The sequence below is a fragment of the Athene noctua genome, chromosome 13 (genome assembly GCF_965140245.1).
Source record: "Athene noctua chromosome 13, bAthNoc1.hap1.1, whole genome shotgun sequence".
In the NCBI taxonomy this organism is placed as follows: Eukaryota; Metazoa; Chordata; class Aves; order Strigiformes; family Strigidae; genus Athene; species Athene noctua.
The window spans coordinates 12,999,369-13,014,953 of NC_134049.1; the positions used below are offsets into that span (position 1 = coordinate 12,999,369).

Below are 15,585 nucleotides of genomic sequence, written 5' to 3' on the forward strand. Positions count from 1 at the left end.
AATTTTGGCCATTTCTTGCAATACAGCAGCTTTGTCATCATCCCCACTGCCTGCTCATTAAGCCTGAAATCGAGAAGTTCATTAAGCCCACAAGGACGGGGGTGGTGGCCCCTGCCTGGGGGTGAAACACCGGCAGCTGCCTGCACCTGGCTGCCGGTGGGTGCCCACCTCCACACGCCCCGCTCCTGCTTTAGCAGTGCAGGGGATGTTTGCATCAGCGTTGCCATCTCCTGATGCCTGCGTACGCCTGGGCTAAAAACAGCAATAGCTCCCAGCTTGGCTGGCAGTGAAGGGAAATTTTGCTGCTGCGAGGGGTTTGTTGCAATGATGTGATGCAAAGACACGCTGGAGAATCCTGACTCGGCACCGCGGCAGTGGGAGACCCATGGGGAAAGCCAAGGAGCATCTTCTCAGCGTCAGGGCATGCGTATGCCAGGTACGTTCCCCATCAGCTGGGACAAATCCAGACCTGGACATGGGTTTCCCCTTGTTTCTTCCAGACAGACAGCAAGCAGCTTGGTACTTTTAGACTGTTTTTAATTTTCACTGCTTGCTAGTTGGGTTGGTCTTTGGGGAGGGAGGGGGGTGAAGGCAGCAGAGGGGCTCACTCAGGGGCTCAGTGCGCAGGTGGTGGAGCTGGAAGAGGGTGGTTTGTTGCAAGGTGTCAGCATCTCCATCCCGCGGGGCTGGGGAGATGGATTTGATCTCTGCTGCTTGTGTTATTTGTGCAAAGGTGGGGAAGGCTTTATTTTGGTACTAGCAAACCAGAAGGTGCTTGAAAGAGACATACCCTACCTGCAGCTGGAACTGTTAACAGCTCATGTCCCTAAGAGTTGGAAGTATTTGCCCTTGAAACATAAGTTGTCCCCAAGCTGGTTGTGCTCAGGCAAAAAGGGCAATTAAATCAAGCCATGGCGGACTCCCACGCTGCTCATCACCCCTGAGCCACCCCCCATGTGGGTGTGTTTCAACCTTTACCTCCTCCTCCTGTTTCGCCTCCAGAAGGCAAAGGGACAGAGGTGTTGAGCTGGTGCTGCCCAGGTTCTGGGAACGTCCAGGCTCCTAAATGCTACCGTGATCCTCTCCCGAGAGCCACTGTCAGTCCCCAGAAAGTGTGGGATCCCCCTTTTCCCCTCTTGGCCTCCTCCAGTTGCTCCCACTCACAGCCTCAGATCTGGTGCTGGAGATGGATGTGGACCATTAAGGTTTAACACACGAATGGAAAGTGCTGTGAGGTTTCTAAAACACTGATCCCTGCTTGCAAAGCCCCTTTGGAAGGATGAGTCCTTGAACCGAGCACGGCCGCCCCAGCACAGGCTCAAACAGCTCCGGTGTGACCCATTCCTGTCTGGGTGCTGGTGGGCAGCAGCTTGTCCTGGCCACCGCTCCCGCTTCCCAGCTGCTTAACCACCTCATAAAGAGCTAAAAATATATGTCTGTGAGAGCAATCACTATAGCTACGGCAGGGGTTAGCCAAAGAGGGCAGCTGGGCAGTATCACCGCAACTGGGAGGTGCGGTGCTTTGGCAAAACAGGCAACATGAAGGGGACAGGCAGGGACAGGCTGGGACCGGCAGGTTGCTGCTGGTTCCTCCAGTGCAGATCCCACCATTTCCCCATTTCTCCTTATATTGAAACTGCAGCACATGACACAGTCCCTAAGAGGGGGTTCACTTTGCCGCTTGCATTTCGGCAGGGGATGAGTGACGAGCAGCCCCTCACATCTCCCTGCCACCCTGCCATGGAGGGGGACACCAACGTCTCAGCCTCTGGCTGCCCTGAGCACTGGGTCGAGCCTCGGTTCACGCAAGCGGCAAGGGTCCGCGTGATCATCACGGCCATCTTCTTCTTGCTGGCGGCAGGCAGCAACACGGTGGTGCTCGGCAGCCTGCTGAGGAAGAGGAGGAAATCCCATGTGCGGCCGCTGATCCTCAGCTTGGTGCTGGCCGACCTGCTGGTGACGGTGGCGGTGATGCCCCTGGACGCGGCGTGGAACGTGACGGTGCAGTGGTACGGCGGGGACCTCTCCTGCAAACTCCTGAACTTCCTCAAGCTCTTCGCCATGTATGCGGCTGCCTTGGTGCTGGTGGTCATCAGCCTGGACCGGCACGCGGCCGTCCTCCACCCCTTCTCCCGCGCTCGCCGCCGCAATGGGCTGCTGCTCCGTGCTGCCTGGGCTGGCAGCGTGCTTCTGGCTTTGCCCCAGGTAGGGCTCGGTGCCCTCCCCATGGGATTTGCCCTGGCTGGGGTGGTTTTGGAGAAGGGCTTCTCCATGACCACAGCCCTCCAGGGTCCATCCCAATCCATGGGCTCCACCATCACTGGCTTGGCTTTGCTGAGCAAAGCAGTGTGGTTGCTGCGTTGGGTGCTCAGCATCTTCCTTATAGCACCACTCAGAGTGTTATGCTAAGGGCTGGGCAAAAATTGTGTCCACTATCTTTTATTCCTAATGCACATGGTTATCTTCTAAAAATGCATCACTGGACTACTGCAAAGCATCTTGGAGCAGACCAAGACAAACCTGAGCAGTTCTTGACCAAAATAACATGTGGTTTGGCCAGAAAATGGGATTTCACAGGCATCAGATCCCACCCATCCTGGCCATAGCCATGAGTTAGGTGCCCAGAGAGCCTCTCCCAGTCCAACAGCAGCAGGGAGGTGCTCTCCATGCACAGCCAGGAGCATCTCCAGGATGTGGTGCCTTGTTCCCAAAGCCTCTCTGACTTACTATTCTGTTCTCCGTTTCAGCTTTTCCTCTTCCACCTGCACACAATCCCAGGAGGGAACTTCACCCAGTGTGTTACTCATGGAAGCTTCCGAGCGCACTGGGAGGAAACCGTCTACAACATGTTCACCTTCACCACCCTCTACATCACCCCCCTGAGCGTCATGATCGTTTGCTACATCCGGATCATTTGGGAGATCAGTAAGCAGCTAAAGATCAACAAAGGTAAGCAGGTTCTAGCCCTTTAGTGTCTACCATGACTCCATGATTGACCCTGCTCCAGCTTGGAGCATTGTTGGATCTCTGCCAACACCTATTGAAGAGTAACCTGAGGGGTTTGACACAAACTTCTTGACTCGCCTTCTTTCTGTGTTCTGCTTCCTGTGGGCCATGGACCAGACCATGGCCTGGTGGTATCCCTTCTCTGGCAGAAGCACAGTCATAGATGGTTATGTTTTGGTTTTCTCACATCTCCAGCTATCCTTTTGACTCCCCCTCGCAGGTTTGATAAGAAATCAAAATGACCACATCTCCAAGGCACGTATGAAGACTCTTAAGATGACCATAGTGATTGTTGCCACCTTCATCATCTGCTGGACCCCATACTACCTCCTGGGCTTGTGGTACTGGTTCCAGCCAGCCATGATCCAGAAGATGCCGGAGTATGTCAACCACAGCTTCTTTCTCTTTGGCTTGCTGCACACCTGCACCGACCCTGTCATTTATGGACTGTACACCCCCTCCTTTCGGGAAGACGTGCAGTTGTGTCTCAGGGGCATTGAAACAGCCATTACCAGGCACGAGAGACACAAGCCCATCTCAGTCTCAGAGAAGAACATAAAGGATGATGCTGTAAATGGTGGGGTGGCATCAGGGGGCTCCAACGGGACAACTGTCAACACAGTCTGCTGAAGAGACATACCCACAAGGAGACAGGAGGCACAGCTTTGGTGCTGCTTTGTCCCATAGTATCATTCTGGAGACTGTCATAAGGAGGTTTGTGACCCAGCTTTGGTGGGTGAGGGTCTCTGGCCAGAAACGGGAAGTGTCTTCTGCCTGTACTCAGGGTGAAAAACATTTGGGTGTCATTCTTCTATATTCTAGCAGCCCCGTGGCAATTAGAAAACCCTCCTTTTTGTACCCTACGCATACTCTAGCCCTAATTCTGGGATGAAGCATCGGCCACACTTCCAGCATCAATTCTTGGGAGGAGACATGATGGCTTCTCCATGGCCCAGGGCCATGTGTCTCAGGGTGGCCAATCTATAAGTGCCCTTTGCACTGACACTGGAGTACAGAGCTGCACAGATGCACAACGCTATGTTGTGTCACATTGAAAGGCTGCAGAGGTGCAATCACAGGCTTTTACTCCATTTTCTCCACCCACTGTAGGAAAGGGTCTCTGGAAATTTTGGTTCTCTTGGCTCAGAGCCTACCTGCTTATCCCACAGCTGTGTGTGAAGCCCTGGGAAGGATGTAAATCTTTGGGGAGTGACTAATGCAGAGGCACTAGTCCCCTTGGGCTAACTCCATGGTGGGAGGGACAAGGTGCTGTGAGGATGGAGGGGCTTGGGCAAGAGGTGCATGAAGAACCACAATGGGATAGGATGGGGTTTCTTCTCTTTCTGAACACATTCAGAAGGGAAAACAGTCCCTGATGCCTTGTGCTGGCATGCAGGGGTGGTAGGAACACATCCTTACGTAGCAACTCTCTGGGACACAACACTGACCAGGAGAGAGAGTATTTGGGGTAACCAGAGGGTGACATAGCCCAGCCCCTCTTGTCTGTCTTTATCCCCAACCCTTCTCCAGAGCATGATCTGGCAGGTCTCAGACCACGTACTGGGCTGTCCCCAGCAGCCAGCACAGGCTGATGGGAGCAAACCCCACATTTTCTCCTCTCTGTTTTCCTCTTTCATTTATACACATATGTCTTTACCTTAATGACTTGACCCAACACCAGCACCTCACCTCTGCCCTGAGCAGAGTGGGTGCAGCCACTCCACAGGTGATGCCTGGGATATCCCAATGAGGAAGGTGATGGGAAGCACCTGTGGACAGAGGGGCCCATCCACATCCATTGGTGCCAGGTGGGTGCTGATAGTCTTTAGCTGCACTATGAGAGCAAGGGAGGCTTTTGGAGGAATCAGCTGAGCTGTGATGAGTAAAATGGATTTTTCGCTTTTCACCAATGTGCCAGAAGTTGTTTACGAAGGTGGTCTCTTCTCTGAGTGTAGGTTGAAGAGATGGGTTTATTCAACTGTGTTGTTCCTTTTCATGTAATTAGATATAGTGAATTATTTCTTTGTTTATTCTCTGCTGATTGTTATTAAATGCATTTTTCCTTTTGAAGAGACATTTATTTTTGAGCTAGGTGGATTTACTTTTCTAGTTTTGTGAAATCTTTGGGTAGCTCAGGAGCTCTGGACTTGGCAGGAGGCAGTTCCCTGAGCATTTCTGTGGTGACTGCAGTTGTGAATGAGCACCTGGACTTTATCAGGATGAAAGAGCTTTGTTTTAAAACCACTCTTGACTTGCTGTGGTTGTATGTGTAAGGAAGCTGGGAGATGTCTCCCACCAAAGAAGCAAATCTTTGGGCACCAAGGGGGTTTTCTCCAAGAGGGGCTGGATCCCTATCAGTCAGAAAGGATCTATACTGGTCTCCCAGTGCCCCAGCTAACAAATTACTAGAACTGGAGAGGTAGCAAGTGGTGTTTGCAGATTGGCTGAGGCTGGGCAGTGAGAATACAGGAAGCTACAGTGCTCAGGGTGATGCCAAGCTGTGGATGGGTGTGAGTACTTGCCTTTCCCCGTGCAAACTATAATTTATGCTAAACATGCTACCCAAAGAGAAAAAAATTCAATTAGAGCTGTAGGAGCCCCGGCTGACTGGTAGGAATTAGCATGAGCCCTTTAGGAAGCATCCAAACTCCAATGAGATGCGTAATCGCCATTTGGCTTTCCTGGGCTCATTCTGCTCAAGGTTAATTACACAATGCTAACAGGATCAGGGCTTGCTGCTGCCAGGATGGCTTGGCTTGACTAGTGCAAAAGAGAGTTTCTTGTAAGGTGATGGGAATGACTTGCAGTAGGGGAAGCTAATTTATTCATCAGACACTCATTTGGTCTCTCTGTTTATGTTACTGATAATCGCTAATGGGAGGCAGAGCTTGAAGGTGTGTTGGTTTTCTGGGAAGCCTCATATAAGCAGGAAAGTATCTTTAATCTCCTGTAAAGAGTCTTCATCTGCTTTCTGCTGGGTGGGAGAGAACAGGTCTGGCATTGCTCACACACTTAAGGCCCCTGGTTCCATCCTCCATGGCAGCAGGAGAGCTTGGAGACCTCTGAAGAGCAAGAAGCATTTCTTCCCTTGTGGGAGGGACCCACCACCTCTACACCCCATGGGTATGGTCAGAGGGCAGAAGCAGGTTTAGCTTTAGGTGAAGAGTAGGAAAATAGGGATATTGGTGATGATATGTACCTCAGTCCTCAGGGGAAGCATGGCACATCCCTCAGGATGCTTGCAGGCACTCCAGTGCTGCTCCTTCTGCCCACCTCTCGATACCTTCCTTCCCACTGCTGGTGCTCAAGGCTGACATTTTGGGAAGCCTAGAGTGTGGGCAAGGTGCCCAAAGTGACAGCTTTCACGATAGAAGGAAAATGTCACTAAAAGAGTGTGCTGCCAAGCTGTGTGCCCAACGTAGGCAGAAAGGGGGAGCGAGCAGGTGGGTGGCACCTCCCCAGGGGAGCTGGGGATCAACCAGGGTCTAGGTCTTGTCAGAGGTGGACCGAAGCCCAGGCCTGGTTTGAATATCGCCACAGTTCTGATTCTGCATTTCTTAAATCCCCTCATACTTTAGAGAGTAAAAGATTTTTGCATTGCTCATCAGGAGTGTGAAACCCAGAGCCTTGCTCCTCCTCACCCCAGGGGTGGTCCTGCTTTCTACAGTGGTTCCCTCTCTCCCCACATTGTCTCAAACCCCTGGTCTCCCACAGCATCTGCCTTCCTCCTCAGCTGGCTTCTAAGAGCTCTCCATATGTATATTTTATATAAAACCACTTATAAATATATTATCTATTTCCCTTTATGGAAGGAAAACTCTCCCACTTCCCAAAACCTGCCCATTCCCCCCGTGAAACACCACCTGCCATGCTCTTCCTTGCAATCACAGCAGGATCAGATTTGTCTGACTTGGTAACAGTTCCTTAATATTCACCACAGTAATGTAACGATCATATTAATAAGCACAGATAGCTTTATATTTTACAACTCCTCGACCTCACCCTGGGCTGCCTGCTTCAGACACAGCGGTCCTTTGTTTGGGAGGAAATTCTGATTCATTCCCCATTAGCATTTTTATAGTACTGTGCATGTTCAAAGAGCCACGCAAGTGGCTTAAGAGGTTAATGTGAACCTTGGGTTAATTCATAATATTGTTAGTTACTCAGCACAATACTCACATTAATTCAGCTGACTGCATCTCGCCACGTTGGGAAACACATGCTGAAATCAGCAGGGAGCACAGAAAACAAGCGTGGGACTAGGATATTAAGTAATTCGCCGGCCTGCTAAGGTAGAATCTGAGCACCTTAAATGTATTTTCCTTTGCTTGGAGGACAGCGTTACCCTGCCTCACAGATATGGAGCTGAAGCATGGCGGAGGCTGCGCCCAGCATCCCTGAGGGTCTGGGAGCGTGAGGGATGGGACTGCAAGCCCTCTGAGGGGCACTTGAGACATGTTCATCAGGACTCAGCCCCTACCTGCAGCCACCTCTTTCTTCTGGGTCTATTCAAATGGTTCAAAGTAGAAAAAGCCACTTTTTTCCTTTGATACCTGCTGGTTTAATTGCAGTGCTGGACTGCGTGTGTCTGCCTTTTCTCTCTGGGGATATAACCTGGAGCAGCTGGTGCAGCAGATCAGCCTGGGAACTAGCACCCTGCACCTGTGCTGTTGCCCCATGCTTGGGAAGAGCTCAGCTGAACAGTTTAGAGCCAAATAAAAGCCCAGACAGACATTAGGAGATAGCAGCTGTTCAGCACTATGTGCTCATTCCTTTTGCTTACTCTTCAGAAACATTCCTATGCAAAGAAACTCTAAGAAAAGAGCCTCAAAACCCTGCTGTGTTCCTCCCCATCTGTTCCTTTTACAGACTCCCAGGTTTGGGCCTTTCTCTGCAGTGCACCCATCACGCAACTGCTGCCGAACCGCCTTTTCCAAAGGGCCCCCAATGCCTCATCTGCTCTGAGAAGTCTTTCATTTGCCTTTTAACAACACAATACCCTTTAGATAGCATCAAATACCTCTTGGCTTTCTGGCTGACACATCACCTACCCTAAAATGACAGATTCATGGCCCAACATTATATACAACATGCTGAGGTGGACCAAAAATGGGCGAATATTCCCAGGAACCCTGTGCAAGTCTCAAACCTCAAGTTTCTGCATTGGAATATCAAGGAGTAAACTGCTACAAAGTAGCTGAATCCACTGTGCAATAAATTGTTAGTTTATGTATATTTTAATTGCAAATCAACGCTATAATTAGCATGTACATTTCTTGGGCTGAGGCAATGCAATGTGCTTTAACAGTGAGCATTATTAACGACTGTAAAAGGCAATGGGGAATTGGATTATAATATTCTTGTTTTGCAAGCTGTATGGTGAATAAATAAATTTGTTCTGGCAGCAAAATTAACTGGAATAAATGCTTCTATCTCCATCTACCAAGAAGAGGGGTTGCTGTAAATGAACTCATTCTCAGCCTTGAGTTAGAAAACCTGATTACCAGGTCATTATTTCTGGCAATTAGGTACCAGAACAACATCAGAGAAAGAAGAGATTTTCTTTGAAATATTTAATGAGTAAGGTAGTAATCATAGACTCATTTGCTGGAAATATGTGATGAGGGGTTTTTTTTGTGTGGTTAGGGTTCACTGTGCAATGAAAATCTGCGTTTATCAAGTCTACTAGTAAAAGCTAGACTGCGAGCTTGAACTGTGGCACATATCTAACTTTTCTTTGCCTAAATCCCTGGGCTCTTCATCAGGTTCACTCCATACCCAGACACTAATCAGAGGACTGTCCTTTGCTCCTTTTTCAGGTAGTTGTAGGTTGCTTTGTAACAACAGCAAATGCAAAGGACTTGGGCAGGAAGGGAAGAGTGCTGCCCTGTTTGTTGCACAACTAACTTACTCATGCCTACACGTGTGTTTCCAAACAAACCCCCAAAATGCTCTTCAAGATTAGAAAAGATTAGTCTCAGAGATGCTGAGGTTTTACACACCAGAGTTAAGCCAAAGCACTTTGCAAACAGCATTAACTGCCATAATTCTGACCACAGAAAACTCAACCTCTTTGTGAGAACTTAAGTGTGGACAGTCTGTCTTACAAACGTACCATATTGTGCACAGGTTGGCACATGGAGGCCTAAGTCAAGTCTACGTGAAGTTAACTGTACTAAAAGTGTTCACAGAGGTAAAATACAACCCTAGAGTTTCCGCTGCCATTTTACTCTTTCTTACAAGTGTTTCAGGACATAAGCTGGGATGTACTGCTAGTTAGTCCATTTGTTCATAATGGGAGGCAGAAAAAGTTCAGTACAAGCAAAAAAGTTAACCAGATCCCAAACCCCAGGCAGCCCCACCCCAAAAAGCCTGTCAGGTGGCAGCATAAGTGGAATCCTTCACCTTCCCTCTTCTCGGTGCAGAAAAGGCAGTCTGATAGGAATAACCCTTATTCAGTACTGACACTGAAGGGCCTGACTTTTATCTGATCTGCATGTTAACCAAGGACAAGACAGATCATGGCTGACAGCACAAATCTTGTAGATGATTTATAAGGGGTAGGGGAAATACTAGAAACCACTTAATTTCTTCCATTTCGATCTTTATTTCTTGTTGTTTTCTTACAATCATTATGCTCAAATATAAAAATTCCTGGCCAAAGCCAAAGTTAGTTTTAAAAGTGATCCCATCTGCACTGATACATGCTAAACATCACTAAATTCAGTTTCTGAAAAGAAACTGCTAAGACTCCCTACAGGTTGCTTTGCCTGACATTCAGAAAAATCCTCCTTTCCAACTTGTGCAAACATACCTCAGTTTGACAGCAAATAGTACCACCTGAGTGTTTCCACACTTAAGTTTTATTAACTTTAAATAACTTTTTCCCATGGACCCTTAATAATTGGTTCACACTAAGCTGCACCACTGCAACCCTTTTCAGCTGTACTGGGCATCCTCATGAATCACAGGAACACAGAAATTAGAATAAATGGAAAGATGCCATGAGGATAATATATTGGTGACAGAACTGGAAAGCTCCAGGCACCTTTATTTCCAGAGCTCTGGAGCAGACGCAGTGCATTGCAGATTGGCTATTATTAAGGCACGTGGTGAAAATAACAGTTTATCATCTCGGACAATTCATCTCTCAGAGTGAAACATTCTGTGCCAGTAGTAGACGAAGGTTGGCGAGTTGCTGGCCCCTATCACTATTAGCAGCAGTAGGTACAGCATCATCATGACAGCGAAACGGTGGGTGTAAAACCAGGAAGATTGACTAGAAGGCCTGAAAAGGGAAAAGTGCATGCGTTCTGTCAGAGATGCACAAATACCTTGGCAAACAGTATCTTTATTTTAAATGGTTAAGCTAATGGAGTAAAAGCAGAAAGTTGTTCCACCATCCCTGTAACTAACAAATCCTGGTTTCCCATCCCCTTTCCCAAAGTCTCCGTGCACAATCCTGTTCTTTCCCCCGTGTTCACACCTTTCTCTGTGGTTTGGAGCTGTGACTGCCCGGCCTGTACACACACATTGATTGGCTGGGTGAATGCTGCCACTTAGGACAGATAAAGGCAGAGTTAAAACTGTCCTACTTTCAAGAGCTGCACTCATCAGTGCTTCACTCTTTGTTTCCGGCTGCAGATTATTAGAGCTCTCAAAGATACTAAGTGCTTACAGGCATAGTGAAAAAGCAAATTTAGCTGAGCCTGGGAGTGTAAGAGTGGGACAGAGGCAACACCATGGTGTAAGCCTTATTTTCACAGGAACCAGGCTAAAATCAATTCTGGCAGTGCAGCATCTCTTTCCTGTCATTTTCTGTTGTTTATCAAAAATGTGATGTGTTTATCTGTCTGTTAACAGCATGCTCATCACTCTAGACAGCTGAACTCTTACCTCCTATGCTGTTTTTGTGAATATACTAGCAAGTATTTAACTCGTAAAAGCTGATTGTTTGTGACAACGAAGTATTTCTGTGGTACATCACCCCCTTCACTGTTTTTCACTCTTGCTCTTTTTCTGTCTATTTCTTCTGAATCTGAATGGGAAGAGGAAAAAAATAGAAGTTTGGGGGGAACAGAAAAGAAAAAAAATGCACAGCTTCAAGTAACTGTAAAAAAGCAAACAACCAACATTTCCCCCCCCCTGCCCCCCCAACCTCCCCCTCTACCAGAGTGGCGATGAGAAAACCAAAGACCTAGTCTTGGTATTCCCCTGAATCCCTTAGCATCCAAGAATAGACTGAAAAGTTTGCTTGAGGCTATAGCACTCCTAGCCATCCTTGGTATGGATGGCATTAAGGCCCAGACCAGGGTGGTAAGGAGGTGGGTCTCCCACACAGTAAGCACAGTAAGGAGCTGCTAATATTAACAAGAAAAGAAAAACAACATCGAAGGACTGATCGAGCCCTGCAAGCAGGAAGAAGTCAAAGGAGGACAGCCCGAGCAGAGGCTTCCCAGACATCTATAAAGCTCATTATCAATACATTTGTGATGCTTCTGCTCCACCAACACAGGTGAAAACACTGGGCATAATGGAACACGATTTTATCATACTGCTGAAACTACGAAAAACAAATGACGCCACCAAAATATTTTCTACCTCTTAAATATACTATTCTGAGAGACGCTTCACATACAACAAAGCTGTTGTGCATTTGTTGATGGGTCAATCAGAAAATGAGCCAGTTTCTGCTGAAGGGTATCAACACTCCATATACTGCACTTTTATACAACAGTGCATACGCACAAAGCTGAAATATGAGAAGCACCAAGTAAGAGATGAACTACACGTAGCAGCAATAGACTCACCTTTCTTTTTCACCTGACACTTTACATCTGGGTGGTCAATGATCTCGCAAACAGCTACGCAGCTAAGGATAGAGCCCAACACACTTCGCTGCCAACCAAGACCATGAGGGCTATAAAGGAGAGCCAGGCTCAGGTCACTGGTAAGATAGGTACCTTCACCAAACAGGGACGTCTGAAACGGAGCAGAAATATATCCTAAAATCCTGCAGTGCAAACTACAAATGACATACAAGTGTTCTTTACTTTGAAACTGGCAGTTCTGTATCTGAAGGTAAATTAAGAAAGGCTTTTCTGACTTGTATTGGGCCTGGTTCATGCACTGTTTTTGTCCTGGCACAACTTCCTCAGGGTGGGGCAGCTGCCCTCTCCCATCCCTCAAATTAGCTGCTTGGCACAGCCCTTGGTGTGGACAGATTCATGCTTTCCCGGATTTGGATTCAGCTTGCCAGCATAAGTATTTTATATCAACATGACTGCACTGCTGTTAGAGGCATTTCACTGATTTATTGAGACTGCCATCATTCAAATAATTCAACCTCCACAAACAAGGCAAGGCTTTAACTTGCATTTAAATCCATGCTTTTCTAGAAAAGAGGGAAGTAGTTTTTAATTGTGAATCTCTTCAAATATAACTGTTTTAATAACTTTGATTCAGAATTTGCCACACTGGCGAAAATTATTAATCCAGTAAGTCCACTGTACCTGATAAGCCATTACTCATAAAGAACCTGGGTAAAAAACATAGTCCAGGTTGACTGGAAGGTTAAGCAGCTTTTGTGTCAGAGCAGCTTTACAGATGACACAAAAAACCGGGAGTTCCAACCGCCTTTCTGTTGAAATCAGAAGAGCTATGAATTCTATGGGATGTCTCCCTTAACCAGGCCATTTAAAGGCCATTTAAAGAAGGCTCCATTTGAAAGTAGTACCTAAAACTTACTTGATCTAAACTTGAGGCCAGGCAGAAAGAGAGAATCTCTATGTTGCCTGGGTCACTATCCTCCTTCTCTGTGCACAGGCACTTTTCAGCTGCAGGCTGTCAGACAGGCCAGTATTTTCAGAGGCATTACGCTTCCTTACAAAGAAGCGAAGGACAGCTGTAATTCATCACACTGGAGAAAAGGGTTTCATGTCACTTCCAGTTTTTACCCTCAGGCTGCACTAGAAACTCCAACACAACCATCCACGAAGGCCTACACTGAAGTGAAAACAGCAGTGTAAGATCATCAGCACATTTCATATCCCTCAAGGAATCTGGGCCTATTTTTAAAAAGTGTCACTAGCTGCAAATGATCAACAGAAGACAGTGCCAGTACCAGGAGCCTCACCCTGTTCAAATGGCAGTGCAGGCCGTTGTGCAGTATGGAATGGAAGTTCTCAAGGCGGCTGCCATGGAAAGCATAGATGAGGTCCCGCTCTCCCTTGGTCTCAGCAAACTTGGTATTCATTTGATCGCAATATACGATTTCAAAGAGATAGTCCGGAGCAGGAACCACAGCCCCAGACATCCCTGTGAGCTCCTGGATCTTCTCATACTTAAAAACAGGAGGGAATATAAGTGTTGGTTTATGGGGTTAGATTACTCATTGGAAATTCTGCTTACTGTCCCTTAGTCTTTCATACTGTTTTATGCATTTTGATTATGCTTTCTGCGTTAGAATTCAACACTGTCACAATTCAATTGAAGCAGACAGTAAAAATTCTTACAGTTTCTTGCTATCAAAGCTAAATCCTAATCCTTCTTTCCAGAAAAAAAGCCCTGAGTTGTGACTGCTAATTAACTGATGATGTAAGGACAGTATCACAATTCTACTTTGGCTACTAAGACAATATATTCATCAGCTGATCTTGGAAGATGAAAAAAACTGGAAACAGAGGTTGTTTTCATCTTGCTGCTAATCTTTACAACTATTTTGATCCCTGTTACAGAAGTACTTCAGTGGCTCTCAACCCTTCCATTTTTGGCGCAGTAGGCAGAAGTACAAAGTTGTCTTTCTCAGTGAGAAGCAGGACTTCGGTCTGTGACACCTGCGTTGGACTATTTTGGTCGTTCTAGAACATGCAGGTATATTCCATGTTAATAGGAGTAACCAACTACAATCACTGCCCATCATCAATTACTGACAGGGAACTATTTCTTCCAACCAGTGTTCCTTAAAATTTTATTTAAAAACCAGAACAACCAGCCCTCTCTGTATACGGAAAAAAATGCATTCACGTTGAACTGTCAAGCTCTCGCAATAGCCAACTAACTTCTGGCAGGAGGAAATACTCTTTGAAGTCTAAGTTTGCCCTAAAAATTCTAATCAAGATTTTCAGAATTCAAAACTCACCTCCTGTTTCTTAGTACTTTGTATCGTGAAGACCCTAGATGATAAAATCCAACTAAACAAATCCCAGGTCCTTTTCTCTGTGTTTGTAACAGACTCCAGGAGTTCTTTCAGGCTTGGTAGGGCATTGGTATCTGCAAGCTAACAAGACAGGCATTTAGTACAAGCTTCTTCTTTCCATTATGATTAAACAGAGACCTCTAGTGAAAACAAAACAATATTTCACCCTAATGGGTTGTAAACTATAAACAGTTTCTGTTCTGAGATATAAACATTTGTATCCAGTTTGTAGGAAAGTTTGTCACTAAAAGCAAATACCAAACAAGTTATAAAATATTTATATTTACCAACAATATCTGTAAGGTACATACAAGAATAATCAGACTCCTGAAGGAAAACAAGGTCTTACAGTGCAGTATCTGCAGTGGGATAGATGCAGCGGGTGTTCAGGCCATGTAGAACACAAACTGTTCAAAATTAATTTGAATTTCACGCAGGGCAAGCTCTTCCCACACTTCATACCCCAACACTGGATGCGAAAGCTTCCATGGGTGGGTTCATTGATCAGGATCCCAAACGTACTTTAAAACCTGGACTCCTTGACCAGTTAAAGAAATAATTCTGCTTTATTAGTAACTGTGAGGCACCGCTGCCCTCGCCTCCGAGGGCCACCTCGCCTGTTTCTCCCCCAGACCAGCCCAGGCTCGCTCGGCCTGGGCTCCCCACCTATCCAGCCCTCTCACAGGGCTGTTTTCTCGCTCCAAAGGCCGAACACCGCACTCGCTGCTCGGCTCCACACCCCCGGCCCGGGGGCACCGGCACTCACCAGCCCCTCGAAGTCCTTGGCGTCGCCGCCGGCGTAGCGGCCCGGGAAGGGCCTCAGCGCCGAGTCCCGCTTGTAGCTCTGCAGCGCGGCGGCGAAAAGGCTGCACCGCAGGTCGGCGGCCAGCGGGTCCCTCCCCGCCGCCTCCCTGACGCGGGAGGCCGCCTCGCCGGGGCCGGGCCCGGGCGGGGGCATGCCCGGCGGGGGCTGCCGAGCTGCGGCCGCTCCGAGAAGGCGACAGCTCCCGCCCGGGCGGCGGCGTCCCTTCCGCTTCGCCGCCGGGACCGCGGCCTGGCCCCGCCGCTCCGCCCCGCCGCCGCCGGGCGGCCGCCTCCGCCCGCCCCGCTCCGCTCCGCTCCGGCGCTCGGTGCGCTCACGGCCGGGCTGCTGGGGCCGCAAGGGCCGCGGCTGGGTCCTTTCCTCGGGGAGGAGGGAGACCGGGCGGAATGGCGCCGGCCCCTCGGGTAGAGAATGGGAGAGAGGTGCAGGGCAGAGGGGGGAAATGGCGCCTTCCCCTCAGGCATAGACCGGGAGAGGGGTACAGGGGGGAAATGGCGCCTTCCCCTCGGGTAAGAGACCGGGAGAGGGGTACAGGGCAGAAGGGGGGAAATGGTGCTTT

General features: G+C 48.1%; 2 protein-coding genes across 3 annotated transcripts; one reads left to right on the forward strand and one right to left on the reverse strand.

Annotated features, from left to right (window-relative positions):
- The first annotated feature begins 1,698 nt into the window (after window positions 1–1,698).
- On the forward strand, window positions 1,699–3,636 carry LOC141965600 (gonadotropin-releasing hormone II receptor-like). Its single transcript, XM_074917397.1, has 3 exons — window positions 1,699–2,205; window positions 2,748–2,949; window positions 3,227–3,636. Exons 1-3 carry the CDS (start codon window positions 1,699–1,701, stop codon window positions 3,634–3,636), a joined length of 1,119 nt encoding a protein of 372 aa, XP_074773498.1.
- Window positions 3,637–9,397: 5,761 nt separating this feature from the next.
- On the reverse strand, window positions 9,398–15,257 carry PARP16 (poly(ADP-ribose) polymerase family member 16). Of its 2 annotated transcripts, XM_074916951.1 has the most exons (6): window positions 14,970–15,257; window positions 14,147–14,284; window positions 13,142–13,348; window positions 11,817–11,988; window positions 10,903–11,044; window positions 9,403–10,294 (listed from the first exon to the last, which is right to left on the reverse strand). In XM_074916951.1, exons 1-6 carry the CDS (start codon window positions 15,159–15,161, stop codon window positions 10,150–10,152), a joined length of 996 nt encoding a protein of 331 aa, XP_074773052.1. In that variant the 5' UTR covers window positions 15,162–15,257; the 3' UTR covers window positions 9,403–10,149. The 2 variants fall into 2 exon arrangements, with proteins under 2 accessions (XP_074773053.1, XP_074773052.1); XM_074916952.1 differs by lacking the exons at window positions 13,142–13,348; window positions 14,147–14,284 and having other exon boundaries at window positions 9,398–10,294.
- Between the last annotated feature and the right edge of the window lie 328 nt (window positions 15,258–15,585).

What these genes read in the sequence shown, in the direction of transcription:
- PARP16 (XM_074916951.1), bottom strand. Translation starts at nt 15,161, where the DNA reads ATGCCCCCGCCCGGGCCCGGCCCCGGCGAGGCGGCCTCCCGCGTCAGG. An exon ending in TGCACTGCCATTTGAACAGG is followed by an intron (nt 11,989 to 13,141) that starts GTGAGGCTCCTG and finishes GCTCCGTTTCAG; the next exon opens with ACGTCCCTGTTTGGTGAAGG. An exon ending in GTGTCAGGTGAAAAAGAAAG is followed by an intron (nt 11,045 to 11,816) that starts GTGAGTCTATTG and finishes CTTCCCATTCAG; the next exon opens with ATTCAGAAGAAATAGACAGA.
- LOC141965600 (XM_074917397.1), top strand. Translation starts at nt 1,699, where the DNA reads ATGAGTGACGAGCAGCCCCTCACATCTCCCTGCCACCCTGCCATGGAG. An exon ending in TGCTTCTGGCTTTGCCCCAG is followed by an intron (nt 2,206 to 2,747) that starts GTAGGGCTCGGT and finishes TCTCCGTTTCAG; the next exon opens with CTTTTCCTCTTCCACCTGCA. An exon ending in GCAGCTAAAGATCAACAAAG is followed by an intron (nt 2,950 to 3,226) that starts GTAAGCAGGTTC and finishes TCCCCCTCGCAG; the next exon opens with GTTTGATAAGAAATCAAAAT.